Raw genomic sequence first — 21,385 nt, forward strand, 5'->3', positions numbered from 1 at the left:
CGGCCTGGAGTGCCGGCGGCGGAGAGAAGGCTCAGGCCGGAAGGAGACGCCGCCTCATGAAGCAAGCCAGGGGTTTATGTGGCACAAAGTACAGGCCGTTAAGTCGTGGGGGGGGCGGGGTGTGCGAATTCAGTAGCGTGACAGAACCTGCCCGGAACGTCACAGCCTCCAGGGGAGGGAACCTAACCTGGAAACGTTAGCGGCCACGCGCAGGAGGCTGAGGGGGAACCGGAGGGCGTTGCCTTGGCGAGGTCACGCCCCGAGGTCCCCACAGCCACTGCGCTGCCCGAGTGGTTGGGGCCTGGTGGTGGTACGTGAGTGCCAGCAGTTGTTTGGACCAGGGCACTCGCGGCACGCGTCCCTGGCGGAGCAGGACGCCCTTCCGAGCAGTGCAGCGCTGGGCCGTCGTGTCTGATGTGAGCCTGAGGACGCCTGGGCGGCTGGACTGCGGGCGCCTCGGCCCTTCGCCGGGCCTTTGCTTCTGGGCTGCACCCCGTGTCGCGTGCTGCCGTGCCACAGGCCGTAGGCGATTGACACACAGTGGGATTTGTGGGGCTTTGAACGTAAAAAGGCACAGCGAGAGACAGTGTTGTGATCTTCGTCGTCCGCGCGGCTCGCTATTGACCGAGATGCCGTGCAGATGTCACTCTGTTTAGGGGTGAAGTTTTCCAGCTATTTCAGTAGCTGTCATGTTCGCTTTAAGATGTCTGAGAGTTGCAACGTTTTGGTCATTTGGGGTTTGGCAGCTGTTGGTCATGTTTTCTCTTGAGAGTTTGTCACATTTTCCCAGTTCTGTTACTTTGTGTGATTGATGGTGGATTTTATCCTGGACGTTTTGACTGTTATGTTGCATAGATGCTGGGTCCTGCTAAAAGCGTTTGAGGAATGTTGATTTTTTGTTTTGTTTTAGGGGACAACCCATCCAGTTTGGTTCAGATCACAAGTTCAGTCTCGCCTTTTGTGAGTTCCGTGTCAGTTGGGTTTCCAAAGCCTTTGCTATGCCTGTCCTATACATACACAGGATTGTTTTAGGGCACCAGCCGTAGTTTAAACTGTAATTCACTTCGGAGGTCTTTTTCTGTGCTGCCCTGTGTCTGTCTTGCACATGTTCAGTGCTGATGTGAGCTCTGAACTCAGATGGGTTCGCCTCTTACGTTCCTCTCCTTCCATCTTCCAAGCCCTCCCCCACGCTTTTCCCTAGTCCTCTGGCCAGAGACAGGAGGTTTCTCTTGCAGTTTTCATTGCTGCAGACGCTGCTGAGTGCCAACCCTAAAGCAGTAAGAGAAAAGAGGAAAAACTGGTTTCCCTCCACACTGCTCAGACCACAGAGCCGTTTTTTTCCCCACTCCTTTGTCTAGAGAGAGTTGTAGGTGTCCACACCCAAGCCCTCCCCCCGTGGGCTAACGTGGAGAGGGAGAGGGGGGAGAGAGAGAAACACCACCATGGGGGCAGGGCAGCGGGGGGGCTCATAGTCCCCCACAAACTCCTGGCTCCCAGAAGTCCCTCTTCCTCACTCATCTGGCGAGAAACACAGGGGTGCTGCCTGTGTGGCCACCATAGTCTCTTGAGGTGTCAGGCCTCGGGGCAGAACTGTAAGAAAACAGGAAAAACAAGCACAGATCGTCTCTCCGAGTGTTCATTCTCCACTCCAATATACTTACCTTTGCTTTGTTTTCAGAGCTTTCAGGTAGTTGCTTTTTGCATTTTGTCCTGAGTTTCTCATTGTAATACAGGGGAAGGGTATTTTATTGTGGATCTACTCTGCCCTGGCTAGTGCCGCAAGTCAAAGGAATACCCATCAGTCATTATGAGATGTGCTTGTGCATCCATCAAAGTGACTAAAATGAAAAGTGCCAAGTGTTGGAAAGCATGCCAAGCAGCGGGCGTTCTCATGCACTGCGGGCAGCTGCATCAGATGGTGCCTCTCCTTTGGAAAAACGCTTCTCAGTCTGTTAACCCTGGACATCTTCCTGCATGACGACCCCGAAAATCCACTCTTCAGGATATTTCCAGCAGAAACGCACACGCTCATTCACTGAGTGTGTTGATGATAATGCTTGTGGCTCTGCTACTCACAGGAGCCCCAGCTAGAAGCTTTCCAGTTGCTCATCAGTGGTAGCTGGATACGGTAAACTGCCCCACATTCACACGGTTGGGATACCGCGCACAGGAATGAGAATAGCAAATTGCAGTCATATTGAACGGGATGCTCTCCACTCGCAAACATAATACTGAGTTGAAAGAAGCCAGACACAAAGTGGCACATGCTATACGAGCCCACATACGTGACGCTCAAAAGCAGCATAACTGATCTTGGACAGTGATCATTCTTGGGGAGTGGGGGAGAGAGGATAGTGACTGAGGGATAGCAGACGGTGCAGCGGGCAGATGGCGCAGTGGGCAGACGGCATGTGGTTTCTTGTGGGTGCTCTTAGCAAGTTTATCCCTGAGAGGTCGGTTAGCTCTGGTGGGAATGGTAAAGTCGAGTTTCTGAACTTGCAAAGCTAAGCGTCCAGCTCTGAATATCAAATTAGCACTCTCTGCTTGCAAGTAACGAAAATAAAATGAGTTCAAACAAAAAAAAGGACAGCGACCGAGCGCAGTGGCTCACGCCTATAATCCCTGTACTTTGGGAGGCCAAGGTGAGAGGATTGCCTGAGTCCACGGGTTCAAGACCAGCCTGGGCAACTTGGTGAGACCTCATCTCTACAGTAAATCAAAAAGCCTGGTGTGGTGGCGTGTGCCTGTAGTTGCAGCTACTTGGAAGGCTGAGGCAGAAAGATCACCTGAGCCTAGCAGGTTGAGGTTGCAGTGGCCATGAGTGTGCCACTGCACTCCAGCCTAGGCGGAGATTCCGACTCAAAAAAGGAAAAAAGAAAGAAAAAAAGGGATGGTACTTTATAAAGGGAAAGTCGTGTTTGGTGGAGTGCCAGGTCGGGTTGCAAAGCCGCTGTATGAAGAGGCTGAAGGAAGCCGTCCGGCACTCAGGTCGACCCCTCTGTCTCTGCAGCCTGCTCTGCGTACGCGTCTTCCTTCTTCAGACTAGCCTTTCCAGCTGCTCAGTTCACAAGATGGAAGCCATGCCGCCCTTCGGCCTGGGCAAGCGGGCTCCTAACCTGACCCTCACCCAGCCCTTCTCGAAGTGTCCCGAGGCCCCTGGGGTGTCTGGGCCGCCCGGAGGCCTGGGCTGCCCAGCAGGGCCCTCTGGGTGGGACACACCCCAAGCCTAGGCGAGCCTCGAGTCGCCTCAGGCCCTGTTTGTTCCCTGCAGGACCTTTCTGGCCACAAGTCTTCCACAAGCCCACCAGTGCCCAGGAGCTCTGTGATTGGCCTCTGCAGGGTGGCCTGGGGATGCCTGGCCCTGCTGGTGCTGGAGGGCCCATGCTCCCACTGGCCAGGGCATCGTTTCTTTCCCGGGATCACGCAAGTTTGGGCCACCAGCATGATGCTTATTCGCTGACTTGAGAGTAACTTTTACCAATATCAGACAGGCTGAGTCCAGGACTGGCCTACCATGTCCACTGCACGTCCTTGGCTGGAGCTGCCTAGGTGTGCCCATGCGTGGGTTTTCTGCCAGTGGCTGGTCCGGAGTCACTTCTAGGGGAGAGCTCCAGAAGGAGTCGGGGGGCTGTGGACATCCTTGATCCCGGGGTCCCCACCCTCACCCTGCTGTTGTCGCCCTGGGTGGCCACACAAGCTCCTTGCCACATAGCAGACGCTGTTTGCAGTAGATAGGCTTGTTCCCTCCCGGGGCTTTCCAGGCTGTGGCATTGTGAAACAAATGGTCCAGTTTGATTGATGCCCTTTCTTGCCTTTGATCAACATGGTGACATCCTGTTCTGGGTCGATCTTAATCCTGGTCGAACGGGTGATAGACATTGCTTGCCCAAAGAAGTCTGCTTTTCTTGCTCTGCCCAGGGTCCCTCACCTATCCTCACTACCAGTAACCATGTGTGAAAGAGCCGCAGTCAACATGAAAAGGCTCATATTCTAGAACTGCAGTGATTAAGGTCTAGACGGTTCAAGAGAAGACATGGTTGGTGATGCGTTATTCTATGTTAATGTTGTAAGTTCTATAAATACATGCTGTAAAATTCCAAACAATAAATTTGACATGACCATAAAATGAATAATTGTTTGCGTTTTCCTGCATTCTCTGGGTAAGACTTACGTTTGTGGTCATCATTGACAAAGCATGCCAGCACTTGCGAATCCTCAGACGCCAGTATTCACAGGCAGTACAGTGGGTGTTGCAGTGAAATGAGTAGTGCTGTAATCAGCATTCTGTGAATGGCATTATGAAAGTGCAGAGGCAAGAGGATCTGTACTGCTTCAGTTAAAATAGGGTCCCAAGGGCCATGGGGTTGCGAATAATAATCACATTGCTACCTCTTCCTTGCAGCGGGAGTGTGAAATTAGCCGGAATGGTCTCCCTGATAATAATGGACACAAAGAGGTGGCTGACGGAAACTAGGAAAATGTCTAATGTGCACTGATTGGGCGGTAAGCAACTATGTGAGTAACTTTGCCTGGCCTTAAGTCTTCAACAATGAATCCCTACAGCTTGCATGGGCCATGTGAATTCCCTGGGGACAGCGCTGAGCAGAAGGTCGTGGTGCCGCAGTGTCCAAGCTTCGGCCTTCCATTTGGGAGGCTCCCGGCTGGAACCTCTTGGCCTCAGCTTGAGATTTCCAGACAGACTGTGGTCACCCCAGCTGGGTCAGGCGTGCCCCTCCGATTCAGTCAACTGTGTCAGGTGTTCAGAAGCATGGCAATGTGTAGACCCGACTGCTAGCAGGCATCCCTGTGGCAAGAGTGGTGTTCAGAGAAAAGAAAAAGCAGCTGATTTCTTGTCCTGGTTTTCAAATTACCACAAATGTGGCAGCTTCAAACAATATTGTTACCTCCCGGTTTCTATGGGTGAAAGGTCTGGGCATGGCTTGGGTTAGATTCCATGCTTAGGGTCTCACCAGGCAGCCAGCAAGGTGTGGACTGGAGCTGCAGTCTTATCTGAAACTCAGGGTTCTCTCCCCGGCTTCATCCGGTGGTTGGAGGATCTCCGTAGATCCAGTCCATTCCCTGTAGTTACAGAACTGAGGCCCCTTTCTTGAGGGATGTCGGTCAGAGGCTTCTCTCAGCTGCTGAAGCCTGCCCTCACGCCCCTCACAGAACAGAACACGGACTCTGCTTCTCTGAGGCCAGCTGGAGAACCTCTCTGTGCTTGGCGGCTGCTGCGCCCCCGGCAGTGACTATTCGCTACTCCTGCCGAGTCTCCCACAACGTGGGGATGGAAGACAGGATTCTGAGCCCGTGTGGCGAGCATGACCTGGCCGGGGAAGAGCCACCCCCCTGCCGTCTCGCTCCTGCCCACACCCGCTGGCGGGGCGACAGGGTGTGCAGGCCAGGCTGCAGCCACCTTGAGAGCCTGCTTGAAGTTCTGCCAGCCACGGCTCCTGATAGGCCAGCGCTCCAGAAGAGGAGTTGGCCTTCGCATGCCTTCGAGACCTAAACTGACAGTCCACCTCGTTCTCTGACTTTCTTCTACGAACGACGTAAGTTATGGGATGTGTATGAATATTCATGGACATCCAAGTCTCACATACCCCAAATATACATCTCTGAGAATATTTTGTCACACGGATTTTTTTTGTACAGTTTAAAATGTGCTGAAAGAAATGACAAGAAATTATAGGCGTTGTTTACTTTGTGCATATTACTACTTGACATTCTTAGAAATTACAGTGGATTAAAAAATGTGAAGACACTCTTCAAACTCTCCAAGTTAAATACTTTTCTCGTTCTGTAGAGATAATCAATAGGAAGTTTTTGCCAACTGGTGTTTCAGAGTCCCTTATAAATTAATTATAGTATTTACTAGCCATGTGGGAGTGGAGAAATCTAATTAGGTCAAGGAGGCTGGCCCTGCAGCAGACTGAAAGGCAAAGCATGTGTAAGATGTCAGTTGCGGATCCAGTGTAGCACTTTCTTGAGCAGATGTGTCTAAATAAAAAACTGGAGCAATACAAAGAATGCATGCAAATATGAAAAAAAAATCTTATCACAGAATAAAAACTTATTGACGTTTGCCAACAATTTATGGCAAAAATAAAGCACTTTTGTTGACAGGGCTTCACAGGTGTTCCATGTCATAGGAAGTATGAAATGTCCAGTGCTCTCAGCACACTCATTTGTTCGTTCATTCACTCAGCAGGTAGGGATAGACATTGCCACTCTAAAGAAGATGATAGCAGTCTCCTCCTTTAAAGGGCAAAGGGTGCTGGCACATATGGATGTGCAAATCATTAGAAAACAAGTGTTATAAGTGTAGCATAGGCGTAATCATGGACATGGTGGGCATTTCCAGGAGGAATGGTTTCCTAGCTCATGGGTGGGGGAAGGAAGTGCATTGAGCTGCTTTCATCAAAGTCACAGAAGCCAACTATGGTTAAAGGTTATCAGGACACGAGTGAGGCAGATAAGACACACAGGGCATGACATTTAAGGAGGCAGCATTTCTCAGATGCTGAGCCTGCAGGTATTATTTGAGAGGGAAAACCTAGCTTCTGGCTCACCCTTGTCCCCTGTTAGTCCTTTAGTCTTCTTCAAAAACTTTTTTTCTCAATGAAAACAGATGAGAAATCACTCACACTGATGTAAATAACGAAAAAAAAAAGTTTATAGTTTACATTCTTATAAAGGGATTTTCAGTCCAGTCAAGTCTTGAACCATGAGTTAAAAACTCAAATGCTTCCAGAGCCCGGCGGTAACATTTATAAATGAATTAACCAGTAAAACACTGGGGAATGAAAGACTGTGATGAGCTATTCCAAGATACTCAGATTCAACTTAAAAATAAATGCTATTTTGGCCAAAAAAAAGTTTCTGCTGGATTATTAGGTCAGTAGGACAGTTGTTGCTGTGCCGTGGCTGTTAAAGAAATTCCATTGCTTTGTTAGAATTTTAGATTTCTGTAGGCAAATGGATATGAGGACATAGAACTGGGATAGAAAACACCTACTTTGGATATTTCTTCTTTCTCCTCTTAAGGGATCCTTGTGAGGTCTTTGGCTTTCTTCTCTACAGACCCAAGATTCAACCTGCTTCCCCTCCCCATTCTTTACTTCACTACTTGTTCTTTCTTTCTTTTTTCTTTTTCCTTTTTTTTTCTTTTTGAGTTGGAGTCTCTCACTGTTGCCCAGGCTAGAGTGCAGTGGCACACTCACAGCCACCGCAGCCTCGACCTGCTGGGCTCAGGTGATCCTTCTGCTTCAGCCTTCCAAGTAGCTGGAACTACAGGCATGCGCCACCACGCCTGGCTAATGTTTTTGATTGTGGAGATGAAGTCTTACCAAGTTGCCCAGGCTGGTCTCAGGCAATGCTCTTGCCTAGGTCTCCCAAAGTGCTAGGATTACAGGCGTGATCCCCCACTCCCAGCCTAGCTGTTTGTCCTTTCACTGTAATCATGAGTCATAGAACGTAGCTGGAGAGTTTTTCACAGTTAGAAACTAGAGGGAAATACACAAAGTTTAGGAACAGGAACATGGTAGCATCATTAGAACTCTTAAAAGCCTCTTGTCTGTATAGGAGCAGTTTCATAGATCACAGCGTCACAGTGTGTATCTACTCAGTGTGTTTTCTGGTGCCCTGGCATGGTCCAGGTGCCCCCGCAGGCCCATCCGTCATGGCTGCCCCCCAGCCTAAGCCCAGTCTGTGTTGCCTCCGGCTGTCCAGCCAGAAGGTCCTGTCTCCTGGTGGGGAGGAAGGAGGCCAGCGGCCAGCCCTGTGGTCCCACCCTTTTTGAGAGACTGCCCTTAGGAGGAAGACAAAGGAGGCAGGGAACCTGTCCCAATCGCCTTGTCAGACATCTGGGTAAATAGAATAGTACTGCTTGAAATTTGTTTTATTTGTCTCCCTGGCTGGAGTGCAGTAGCGTGAGCCCAACTCACTGCAGCCTGAACCCTCTGGGCCCAAGCGGTCCTCCCACCTCAGCCTCCGCAGGAGCTGGGACTGCAGGCGTATGCCACCGTGTCTGGCAATTTTCTTTTTTTTTATAGATGTGAAGTCTCACTATGTTGTCCAGGCTGGTCTCAAACTCCTGGACTCAAGAGATTCTCACTCCTTGGCCTCCAAAAGTGCTGGATTACTGGAGCAAGCCACCATACCTAGCTTGAATCATGATTTTTTGGCCAGAGGAGGAGACCTTTCTACAGAAAGTCCCTAGCAGGATCTCCCTGGACGAGGATTACTTCTAGTAAATAAGCCTGGAATCTATTTATGAAACGTGGCTTCCTAGAAGAATATCATGTAATAGCATGCCATTTTATAACTCTCTGAGGTATAGACTGGAGATGTTTCGTACATTATGTGCTGCACTCTGTGAAGCAGTACTCTGAAAAACTGCATACAGCGGCCTTGCCAATTATCCTGGGTCAGTGCATAGAAAGAATCTGGCAAAGCCCCGCAGAATGTCCCAGACCTTTTTCTGCTTTTTCTTTGTCTCTTGATTAAGCTTGATGCTATCTCTGATTTTTGTGAGTTTTCTTTGATAACCTAATCCTCTATGTTAGCTCACCTGGTCATGGTGACTGGTTGAAAAAGAAACTCATAAACTAGGAAAGACCAATCGGAATATTCCTGAGGACTCATTAGGAACATTGTGAGAGAGAAAATTTTTCTTCGCTGGAGTTGCTAAACTGGTATCTCTGAACATGAGACCCATCGTATAGAGAGACCTTACCACAGAAAGTCAAGTAGAAACAATAAGAGTTGATAGAATTAAGGAGAGGGAGAAAGGGCAGGGAAAGGGAGGGAAAGTGGGCTCTGAATACAGCATCTGAACCCCTGAATTTAGCCTTGTTTGAAGCATGTCTGTCCCCCAGACTTCACAGTCAGCCAAGTCAAGTCAATACATTCTTTTTTTTTTTTTGCTTAAGCTAAATTGCAGTGGGTTTCTGTCACTTGCAACCAGTAATTCTAATTAATTTTATAGAACTTGGTTGAATTCGGTATGGGCCGGACAGGGAGGGTGTGGAAACTCAGGACCAGGTGAGTTCACCAGGAAGGAGTAATCCTAAGAGAGCAGGTGTGAAATAAGAAACGTGCATGTCATAAATGTGTTTTGAACTTCTTTCCACCTGTGTTTCACACATGCAGGTTCCTGGAATTTTAAATTAGATTGTAACGATCATAACAATTTTAAGCACCTTGCTCTATGCATTTATGAAAGAGTGTTCTGCCTTTTTATTCTTTTGCACTTTTGCCCCATGCATGACCTCTTTGGGGCTACATGACCAGGCAGCCTTTAGCGTTTTGTAGCCTTGGCTTTGACTTAGGAAGCAAAATTCTATTTTAGCAATTATCCCTTTATGTTGTAATTACCTTTTTATTTTCACATACCTCCAATTCCTCCAGATAGGGAATATTATTTTCATTACCCCAGTACCTGGGACATAGTGCTCAGTGTTTGTAAAATAAATGAAAAGAGGAATTTTATTTTTACCATTATTGATACTATGCATATGCCTGAAGGATGTGAAAATGCACAGGCTTGATTCCTTCCCTCGCTCTACCAAATGCGTGCGATTTTGGTACTTGCTATGCAACAAAATGTTTGATTGTGATGAAGTCCATTGTAGTTAAGGCATGCTGCAGACATTTGCTGCAGTAAACCAGGAATGACTTTTAAATTGTTGCACGGTTTAGAGTCATGGTTGAAGTCCTGGGGCCTTTGGAGCTAGATGGATTGCTCTGTTTCCTGCCAGCCTTGCGACCTTGGTCAGGGTGCTACCTCTCAGTTTCCTCATCTGTGTGACAGGAATACCAGTGCAGCTTTTATTGTTGTCAGTATTAAATAAGTGCTATGTTCAAGACTCTTTGTATGAAGAGTACCTAGCACATAGGAAGTGCCATGTAAGTGTTTGCTGGATTAGTCTCATTATAGTTATTCTTCAAATCTCAGTCTTATCAAAGTAGAATGGGGATGATACTACATATATGTGTGAATTTCAAATGAGATGATGTATGTAAAATGACTGACAGTAGGTGCACATTTACCAGTTTCAAAACCAGAACGATAATATAGCACATTTAGTATTAAATTACGTACACACACACACACACACACACACACACACACACCAGCTTAATGTTGGCCTTAACAGATACAGGCAGTAGAACCAGTTTGCCTGGGTTCAAATCAGGCTCTCCTGAACATTGTTTGTGTCATCTTGAGCACATGCGCTTAGCTCCTCTGTTGCCTCTAACAAAATGGGGACCCTAGTAGTGTCTACTCCACAATGTGGCTCTGAGGATTAATTGAGGCACTCTTTCTGAAGGAGTAAGTAGTTTAGCCCTCATTATTGTTCTGAGCCTCAGTCACGTTCAGTGGTGAAAGTGAGGACAGTGATAGTTATCTGGCCAGGCCAAGCTGCTATGTGGATATCAGGTGACAGTGTCCGTGAAAATGTCTAGAACACAGTAAGTATTTGATAAATGTAATTTCCCCCCATTTTCATGATTCAGGAGACAACTAGGAATTTTCCAGTGCCTTCAGTTTATCAGTATAAATACCAGTTGGATTTCTATGTGTGGATATAGGATAGCGAAGATTAGGTAGAATTTGATCAGTGACTCATATAAAGCACAGTTTAGCAAAGAAAATATGGTAAGTTGGCTTATTAGCTGTTCTTTTATAAAAGTAGATAGTGCCAGAAATACTCTATCTTTGTTCATTCCTTTGATTCTGGCCACAGATAATGATGGTGATTTCAGGTTGTCTGTGGCAAACGTTGGCATACAATCTGCTAGAACTGAAGAGGAGTGTTACTCACCAAAAGATACACAAGGCGGCAAAGAGCTTCATGATGCTGTTTTGTGCCACAACTTGCAACTGGAGCTTTTTAACAAACGTGCCCCTTGGACAGGGGGCGCTCGGAAAAAGTGGAACTCTATAAACCTCTTCTTGTCTCAAACCGAAATGTCTTCGTGTCACTGTGAATAATCAGTCTGTATCTTAAAGTACGCAAATGGTTTTGGTTGGACTGTAACTAGTTGAAACATCCCTCCCGCCACCCCTGCCATTGGAAGCACACGTTGCAAAAACTGGAAAGAATGTCAAGGAATGACTGCCACAAACAAACCAAGTATTCACTGCAAAAGACAAGATGACGAAGGACAATCTTGTGCACTGGGAAACACGTCCAGTAGATGGCAGTTTGGTGACGTGCAGACTGTTGTGTCTGGTGGGGAATTCATGTTTAGCAGTCATCTTTTCTTGGAATAGATAAGAGACTGTGTATCTCAGATGTCACCTCTTTATTGTCATTTTTTGTGGAATTAGCATCTACCACCTCTGTGGGTGATTTCTGCTGGCTTAGAGAAGCATAGTTGTTATAAACTTGTCCAATAGATTATAAAAGGGATAGTGGGATTCTTCAGGATTTGCCACCATATTTTGAGGCACATATTCAATTTTTTTATATTTTAAGAGATAAAGGACTTGGGAATGTTTCTCAAGAAAAATAACACCATACCCAACAATTGATCCCTCTGAAAAGCTGGCTGTAATTGTAGCATTTTATGCATATTTTATTTAATTGTTAGTTAAGATATTTAATAAGCTAAGAGAGGTATGAAAAGGGAGCAGAGCCACATAGGCTGTCAGAATAAGTCATATTTCCAGAGTTTTTGAATGTTAAAAGGAGAAAAAAAATAAGAACCCAACCTTCCCTGAGATATGAGCTCAAAGATTATATCACTTGTTGTGTGACATTCAACAAAAAACTCTGGCATTAGGAAAATTCTGATCCAAGAACAGAAAGCTGATTGTACTTTCTGGAATTAGACCATTACACACACTGTATTGGTTTAATTGAGCATACATTATATCCTTCAGCAAGAAATCTTCTGCCATGCCACCCAATTTTCTCAGGCACCAGGGCCTGACAGATTTCCCACACAAGTAAGCCTTTGAAAGTGATACAATTTTGACATGAAATGTGCTTATACTTTGAAAGCCATTAAACAAGGCTTGTTTGCTTATAATTTTCTAATAAAATAAAGGGCCTTCTGTGGAAAGCAGTTTTAAAAACACATCATAACATTTTAAGTGTGTAGGTCTTGCAACGTTTGTTCCAATTTTCTAGTGACAGACACAGAGTAATAAGATTTCCCTAACAGATGCTTAGTACTGGGTACTCACATGTCATTCAAGCTGACAAGTGTTCAGAGAAAACACTTTCTTCACGATGTTCCCATTTTGAAAGATCAGCCATTGCATATAATTTGATTTTGTTTTATTGAAAAGTATCAAATTCACAAAATATAGCTTATTAAAGTTAATAGAACACATTGGAAATATACCTTAAACTTATTCTACAAATTTAAGTCAATCCAAGACAAGATTCTAATCCTCTATACCTGGAGAAAAGCTCTAGCCCAGTTCCCAATAAGTTTTAAACTTGAGAAAGATATTTATAGATAATCTATTTCAAGTTAATGCCTACTTTTGAGGATTTACTTTTTTTTTTTTTTTTTTTTTTGCTGTCACCCACATACTTTCATTTTTTATTTTTTTACAGGTATCTTTTTTGTAGACTGATTTGAGTTCCTCTGGCATTTTATTTTATTTTATTTTTATTTTAAAAGTGTGGGGTACAATTCAGGGTTAGGTATACAAATGTTCATTATGCAGGTACCCTTGTTGATGAGGTGTGTCCCCCTCTCACCTCCCCTGGCAGTTTCCCACTACCGCCAATTCCTTTCTTATAGTATTACAATAATTGTTCAAGGTCTGCTTATGAGTGAGAATATGTGGGACTCAGTTCTTTGTTTCTGGGATAGATCGCTCAGTATTGTGGACTCTAAGTCCATCCAAGTTGCTGCAAGTTCATGATTTCACCCTTCTTTATGGTTGTGTAATATTGCATCGTGTATATATACCACATTTTTTAAATCCAGTCCTCTTTTGATGGGCAGCACAGTTGGTTCCATGTTTTTGCTATTGTGAACGATGCTGCAATAAACATACGTGTGCAGGTTTCTTTTTCATAGAGTGATTTGAGTTCCTCCGGGTATATTCTTGGAGGGGGATGAGGGGTCATATGGAAGGTCGATCAACTCTAAGTGAATCAAAGGCCTAAATGTAAAACCTCAAACTATAAGAATCTTAGAAAAGTAGGAGACACTCTTATGGAAACAGGAACTGGCAACCAATTCCTGATCAAAATCCCAGATGCCCATGCCATAAGAGGTAAGATAGACAAGGGGGATCTCATCCAACTGAAAAGCTTCTGCAAAGCAAAAGAAACCAAGAGAGCGGGGACACTGCCCACAGAATGGGAAAAGATATTTGCCAGCAGCATATCTGACAAAGGCCTAACATCCAGGATCTATAAGGAACTCAAATGTGCCAAAGAAGAAAGAAAAAACAGCCTTATTATCAAGTGGACAAAAGACATGAATAGACACTTCTCAAAGAAGAAAACAAGTAGTTAACAGATACATGAAAAAATGCTCAGCCTCACTAATCATCAGAGAAACGCAAATTAAAGCTACACCGAGATACCACCTAACTCCAGTCAGGATGGCCATCATCAAATCATCAATAACTCAAAAAACAACAGATGCTGGAGAGGATGCGGGGAAAAGGGAACACTTCTACACAGTTGGTGGGAGTGTAAACTAGGATTTTCTCTTTATACATGCCTGAATATTTTAGATTTAATGAATATTTAAATAACACATAGCTGGCATCACTCAAGCGACATAGTTTATTTATTTATTCATTCTCTCAACAGACATTCATCAAGCATCTCACATGTACTGGTATGTTCCAGGAACTATGTTATGGACTGCTAGTGCAAGAGTAAATATTTCACCATCCCTGCCTCTGAGGAAGAGCTCAGAGTCTAGCTGGGAAGATAGACAAGTAAATTAATAATTGTACCAGAGTATGATAAAGGCTAGACAGGTTTGTACACAGCCCTGTGGGAAAACAGACGTGGGCTCAGTCTATGTCACTAGGGGGTTCTGGAAAGACAGCAGAAAGGAAATCACATTTGAGCTGGGCCTTGGGGTTTAAGCGGAAATTCTCAGAGGAGAAGTGGGGGTGAGGATTTAGGAAAGGAAATAAGACAGGAAGGCGGAGAGTGTGTTTGGCGAACAGCAGTGTGAGATGCAGGGAGCGGAAGTGAACGGGGAGCCCCACCAGGAAGCTGGCTCAGGGGCTGGAATACCAAACGCTGAAGAGTTTCAGTGACTTCTGTGGAAAATAAGAAGGCTTTGAAAACATTGGAACGTCAGGACAGGGATGTGCTATGATCTGTAATTTTGTTGAAAAACATCTCTGGCAAAGGTGTGAATGATGGTTTAGACCAGGTCAGGAATGGGCAGTTGAAGTATGTTCAAGTTCTGTACTAGTGCTGTGGAAGTGAGAGTGGACAAGGGCATAGAAATGGGATTAATGGGCTGGGCTCGGTGACTCAGCCTGTAACCCCAGCACTCTTGGGAGCCCACGGGTTCAAGACCTGTCCTGGCAACTTGATGAGACATTGTCTCTACAATAAACCAAAAATTAGCCGGGCATGGTAGCTCACATCTGTAGTTCCGGCTCCTTGGAAGGCTGAGGTGGAAGGGTCACTAGAGCCCAGCAGGTCGAGGCTGCAGTGGCTGGGAACATGCCACTGCACTCCAGCCTGGGCAACTGAGTGAGACTGTAACTCAAAAGAAAGAAAGAAAGAAAAAAACGGGATTAGCGGAACTTGACCAGCTTCTTGGGAGAGGCAGGTACCAAGGGAAAGGGAGAAGTAAGGGTGGCTTAAAGAGTTAAAGTTGGCATGATTCATTTTGAGTGTTTAAATATGCATTTATTTATCCTCCTTATCACCTTTTGGAGACTATAACAGTTTTCTCACCTGAAAAGCTCTGAAAAGCTAAGTCATTTGCCAAGGTTACTGCTATGGACTAAACCATGTGCTGCCAGAATTCATGTGTTGAAACTCTAGCTACCAATGTGAAGGCATTTAGAGACAGGGCCCTTGGGAGGTAAGTAGGCTAGATCAGGTCATGAGGGTGGAGTCCTCTTGATGGGATTGTGCCCTTATAAAAAGAGACCCACCGTGGGAGGACACAACAAGCCGTCTGCAAGCCTGGAGGAGGGCCCTCAGCAGAACCCGACCCACTGGATCCCTGACCTTGGACCAGCCTCCTGAACTGTGAGAAGCAAATGTCTGTGGCTTAAGCCACTCGGTCTCTGGTATTTGGTCATGGCAACATGAGCAGACTGGGGTTACTATATAGTTAGTAATTTATGGAGACCAGATCTGAACACATTCTGCTGGACTAATTCCAGAATCCAAGCGTTTAACCACAGTACTGACTGTTTCCATGCTCTCTGAGTGGCCATGATGCTGTTTCCTGGGCTAGGAAATACAGGAGGAAAAACTTGTTTTGAATGGAAGATAATCAGCTAGTCCTTTAACGTCTTGACTCTGATGCACCTGGCAGGCCAGATACTGCAGATATTCAGAAGAGAATTGAAAGTAACAATCCTGAAGCTCATAAAATAAGTGGAGTCGGAAAGTGCAGATGGAGGAGGTGTCAGTGGACGTGTCCTGCCTGAAACCCTCAGGGTGATGCATGGCCCAGAGCACAGATGCAGAGTGAGGAGGGAAGAGGATTGTGGGAACCAAAGGTGTCAGAGGAGGGTATTGCGAGGGAGCGCTCAGATGGCTCCGAGGAAAACCTGCTTTAATGAAAACACAACTTCTGCATATGTCTGTGAAGTGAAGACTTACTTTTCTCCCTTGAGCAGACGTTGGGCAGAAGATTGGACCAGCCCCTCCTTAATTGTTCACTATTTCTTTAAGAGCCTTTTTATCGCTGCATAGCTGTTCCAGCCTCTTCCTGTTCAGTGTCACCATGTTCCCCTCCACACCATTTCCTTCGTCTTGCTAGGCCGCAAGTTCACAACCTTACAGATTCCCCTGCCCTCACCTGAGCTCCTAAACTAGGCCTCATCCAACCTCACTTCCAGCACGTTTCCACGTCAATCTGGGAGCTGCTTCTCTTGTGAAATACTTACCCATGAAATTCCTATGACTGTACATAGCATAGCTCTCTCTTCCTTCCTTCCACTAACTCAATCCATATTTAACTTAGTTCTGATCAATTATTGAATATCTGTTATATGTTTTATATATATATATATATATATATAGGATTTAGGACACACACACACATTAGCATTGAAACATTGTTCTCATTCTCAAGACTCTCACGGAATAGGAAGTTAGCAGATATGTTAAAAATTTTTTGTGATCCCAGTATAATAAGTAAAATAATAGAGGCTTATGATAAGTGCAGTAGTGTGATGCTGCGGTTTGAACTGCTGCATTTGAATTGAAAATGGGAGAGACACTAGTTATCCACAACTGAATAATCAATCCCCAAAACTCAGTGGTTTAAAAACAGGAATAGTGTACTACTTCTCATAATTCTGTGGCCTGACTAGGCTCCACTGACACTCAACCGGTGACTAGGAGGTGTAGAAAGGGCCCAGAAGGACTCACTTGTGTGCCTTGGCGTAGGTGCTGTGCTCTCCTCCGGACAGCTTGTCTCTCTTCATGGCGTTTCACACTCAAGGCAGAATAGCCTGACTTCTTACAGCATGGCAGTTGGCTTTGACTGGAACTGGAACAGTGTCCATTCTACAGCATTCAATTGCTCGGCCCCAAATTATGAGTGTTTGGTGGGAGCAATGGCGTGAGCTTACAGGAATGGAAGGAGACGTGAGCAGTCACAGATAGCTAGATGATAGCTAGCTAGCTAGATAGATATTTGCAGACAAATTACCTTGAGAAACTAATGGGAAAGAGGTGCTTGAAGTGAGCCTTGGAGGCTTAGAAGTTCATTAGATGAATGGAGGAGGGGGTTCGGGAGGAGAAAAGTGGTCCTTCAGAAAGAACCGCCGTGACGTGAAGGCAGAAAGCAACACAGCTGGTCTGCATGCCGGGACATATGGAACGCCTGGGGCATCTGGGGAAGGAGAGAGAAGTGAGCTGCAGAGCCAGGCAAGATCATACAAGACTTTGTGTGTTATACGAAGCAAATTGCACCTTATGCTCCAGGATGCAGAATCCCCCTCAAGCAGTTTCACTTAAGTCCAAGATTCTTCTTGTCCATTGTTGGTTTCATGTGTTCTTGATCAATAAGCCAACTTTGGCTTCACTTCCTTATTCAATCTGGCGACCCATGGTCATTTAGTTAAAGCCCTCCCTCACTGGCACTCTTAATTCCCAACACTCTCGTGATCTTCTTCTCATTCCATTGCCCTAATCCTCCATTCTAGGACAACCTAACCATCTGTGTATTCTAATCCTGAAACCAGGCATTAACTAATACTGGAGCAAATCACATAATCATGTTGACTGTCTGCCTCATCCGTTTATGATTTCCAACCTCTGTTGGACTCCCAATATTTTCTGGCAAACCTGTACGGATCCTTGCCAATTTCCTACCGCGCGCGCGCACGCGCACGTGTGTGTGTGTGTGTATGTGTGTGTGTGTGTGTGTGTGTGTGTGTGTGTGTGTGTGTATAATAACCACTTTTTAAACTCTGTGCTAATGCCGCGCTCTTTACTTTTCGTAGATTGCCTTGTCTGCTTCCCAGCAGAATGGCTACTAGAGCTGTGAGAAAGCCTCCTCTCCTTTACAGCCTCTCCTTGACTTCCCTTTATCCTTTCTCATTTTGGATCATCCCTTTCCTTTCCTTTCCTTTCCTTTATTTTATTTTATTTTATTTTTTTGAGTTGGAGTCTCACTCTGTCACCCAGACTGGAATGCAGTGGCCGCTCCCGGCCACCGCAGCCTCAACCTGCTGGACTCCGGCGATTCTTCCACCTCAGCCTTGCGAGTAGCTGCAACTACAGGCGGGCGCTACCACACCCGGCTAAGTTTTTGATTGATTGTAGAGATGAGGTCTCGCCAAGTTGCCCGGGCGGGTCTCGAACCCAGGGGCTCAGGCAATCCACTCACCTCAGCCCCTTTCCTTTCCTTTAGATTCCTGCTGTCACTCGAGGATGTATTCTGCTTCCTCCACACCTCTGAACTGACCCACAGTCTTCATCCTCCTTGTCTTCTTTCCTCCTTCCGCAGAGGCATTCTTCCTTTTCTCCTTTACCTTTCCCTTCACCTCAGACCTTCCACCTCTTGCAAGTTCTTGGCTCTCATGATTATGCTCTTTCTTACTTGCCAACCCTATCTCTTTCCACAATTTACTCCTCACTTTGCTTCTACCACGGTCAATATTCTCTCACTGAACTATCTGCTTACTCTTCTTTATTTCAGATTTATTTCGTATTAACCTAACACTTAAGTCTTAATTGAATGCCAAGCACAATTTCTGACACATAGTATGAATTTAATAAGTATGTATTAATGGGCCATTTATGTATTTATTTATTTTTTTGGAGTCTCACTCTGTCGCTTAGACTGGAGTGCAGTGGCCGCTCCTGGCCACCACAGCCTCGACCTGCTGGGCTCCAGCGATCCATCCGCCTCAGCCTTCCAAGTAGCTGGAACTACAGGCGCGCACTACCACGCCCAGCTAATTTTTTTATTTATTGTAGAGACGAGGTCTCACCAAGTTGCCTAAGTGGGTCTCGAACCCACTGGCTCAGGCAATCCACTCACCTCAGCCTCCCAAAGTGCTGGGATGACAGGCTGAGCCACCAAGCCCGGCCAGTGGGCCATTTCTCATTGCCAATCTGATGACCACTTTTTAGCTGTCTTCTTATGTTGGGGATGGGGAAAGGGTGCCATCTTTTTATTTTATCTTGTTTTGTTTTAAAGATGTGAGGCACAGTTCACATCTTTAATTAGGTATACAAGTGGTCATCATGCAGGCAAAGTCTGGGCCTCCCTTTGGTCTCCACTCTGCTTGGTTTGAGAGCAGGTACCCCTAGTCGTGTTATGCCCCTCCCCCCACGTCCCCTGGCAGTTTCCAACTATCGCCAATCCCTTTCTTATAGTATTATGGTAAATGTTCAGGGTTCGCTTAGGAGTAAGAACATGTGGTACTCACTCCTTTGTTTCTATGATACATCACTGAGTATGATGGAGTCTAATCCATCCAAGTTGCTGCAAAGTCCATAATTTTGTTCTTCTTTATGGCTGTGCAATATTCCATCATGTATACATAGAGTGGGTTCCATCTTAAGGTCCTGCCCCTGGATCAGTGGGAGCTTGCTAAACCACACTTACAAGTGGACATAATGGCTGAGATTCTGTACTCTACACATTTCTTCCAAAGTCGACCTTATTCCATTTGCATTTTGGTTTGTCAGAACCTGTGCTGTGCCATATGGTAAATGTATTAAATTTGACCATTATTTTTCTTTTTCTCTCTCTCTGTGTGTGTGTGTGTGTGTGTGTGTGTGTGTGTGCGCACATATGCACATGCAAGCACTTTGGAAATTACATCACTATGTAAAATGGTGATTACTTTTATTACGTCCTACATGAAGTGTGGTGCCCATTTAACACATGATAATCACAATTCTTTTTTAAGCAATAACACTTTACTATATGCTAGACAGATTTGCAAAGGCAGAAACTATGTTTCTTGGCACCTGTAAGGAAGATAACCAGCCATTGCAAGGCCACTGGGGCCATTGTTTTGGTAAACTATGGTGTGGCCATGTGCTCTTTAAGCGATGGCCGGGCCATGTTTCCTGATTTTGGCCCCCTCCCCTACCTTGGAGGAGGTGAATCTCCTCTCTCTCTCTCTCTAATTTACTTTCTAAATAAACTTTATTTTCTAATCTAAAACAAAAAGAAAGGAAGACAATCAATATATTTTTGTAGAAGGAATGGATAAATATTCCTTATATGTAACACAGACAGAATTTTCGAAGTAAACAATGTATTTCTGATATTTTAAATCAAATATACCCTCTATTGTTAGGGCTTAGAATGTTCATACTCTGCATGACTATTGTGCTACTGTTCATGAAAGAAAAAACTCCTCACCAATCAGTACAGCAATTTATAGCGCTTGTTTGCTCTTGTAGATTTTGTCTAGTGGAGTGTTGTTTTTGACACTGTCTTTCCATAGAAATACATCTAAAATCACGAGGCGTTTGAATACAAACCACTGCTATAGAACTAGAAACTTATTGGCCTTCAATTTGTCTAACTTTTATCTTAGAGACTGTGAGCGCACTTGATAGTGTCAAGCGAAGGAAACTGGAATGGCATCCCTCTGCTCCCTGCCTTTGGAACTCTCTGTCTGATGTTGGCATTCGGTCTCAGCCAGCCTGACAATAAGACGATCCACTTACCCAACACCAGCAGGCAGAGGAGGAGACTCTGCATCTCTTCATGCCGCCTCCCGCTCCCCGAACCAGTCATGCTTCCTTTGGGCTGCACGTGGGCACGCAGGAAGCTCTTCGACAATTTTTCATGCTTTCTGTTAAATTGGGTTTACTCTTCTTACATGAATTTCCCCCGGATACTTTTTCCAAGTAGCACAGAAAGTATTTGAGGTGAACTAAAACTTTCGAATAACAGACTTTGTGGTTATAAAACCCCAAGAAAACAAGACCGCTGAGGCAGCAGAAATCGCTAAACCCCCAAAAGAAAAACTTGTATTAGTCTACATCTTAAAATCAGATGTTTCAAAGGGTCAATGTTGTCGAATTGGGAACTCTTATACGTTCCTTGGGAGTCCTCTTCATAAAGTAATTATTTTAACTATCAGGTGTATTGAGTAAAATTTTTATTTACTATCTGGAAGTTCTGTTTTTTTAAAAAGCACTCACACACTCAAAGCTATTGTCCTTTGCATTGGACACCTCACTTTTTCTTTGTTTTGAATGTGAGAAAGCAGGATTTATTGAGAGGACAAAGAGCTCCCACAGTGGGAGGGGAACCGAGAAGGTTGCCCAACACCTCACTTTTTACCTAACTAGTTTGTGAGCGTTAAGGTTGCTTACTTAGATTTATTTCATACTGGAAATAAATTCTTTATTTTAGAGCCATGTTCTGTTGTCACTGTACAATCCTGGGACGACCAGGCCATTCTGAGAGCAATGTAAAATTCAAACTATGTTTTATTATTGCGGATGATGGCTTAATTATTTGAGGGAGACCTAAAGTGTCAACTACTCTAAAATATCTATTCTGCCAACAATTTGAGATACATAAAACTCCATCTTTCTTCTCTTTTAAAGTCTTCATTCTCCAGAATGTTATCATTCAAATAAAAATGTTATTGATAGGTTGTTAACATATATACAAAGACAATAAGTAAGATCTTAACTGAAAAAAAAAAAAATGGGACCAGGGCAAAAATATTTGGATGGGAATTGGTGGCAGAAAAACTGTC

At 45.0% G+C, this 21,385-nt stretch overlaps 1 protein-coding gene across 1 annotated transcript in view; it reads right to left on the bottom strand.

The window, feature by feature from the left end:
- Positions 1–20,409, bottom strand: part of ZRANB2 (zinc finger RANBP2-type containing 2) — a 38,723-nt gene extending 18,314 nt beyond the window's left edge. Inside the window, exons 1-3 of the mRNA XM_021709918.1 lie at positions 20,340–20,409; positions 10,830–10,989; positions 188–486 (exon numbers count right to left, since the gene is read on the bottom strand). Coding sequence (XP_021565593.1) covers positions 188–486; positions 10,830–10,989; positions 20,340–20,409 — 529 coding nt within the window. The remainder of the gene's footprint in view (positions 1–187; positions 487–10,829; positions 10,990–20,339) is intronic.
- Between the last annotated feature and the right edge of the window lie 976 nt (positions 20,410–21,385).

The sequence above is a fragment of the Carlito syrichta genome, unplaced genomic scaffold (genome assembly GCF_000164805.1).
Source record: "Carlito syrichta isolate Samal-C Ts95f unplaced genomic scaffold, Tarsius_syrichta-2.0.1 Scaffold287716, whole genome shotgun sequence".
Taxonomy (NCBI): domain Eukaryota; kingdom Metazoa; phylum Chordata; class Mammalia; order Primates; family Tarsiidae; genus Carlito; species Carlito syrichta.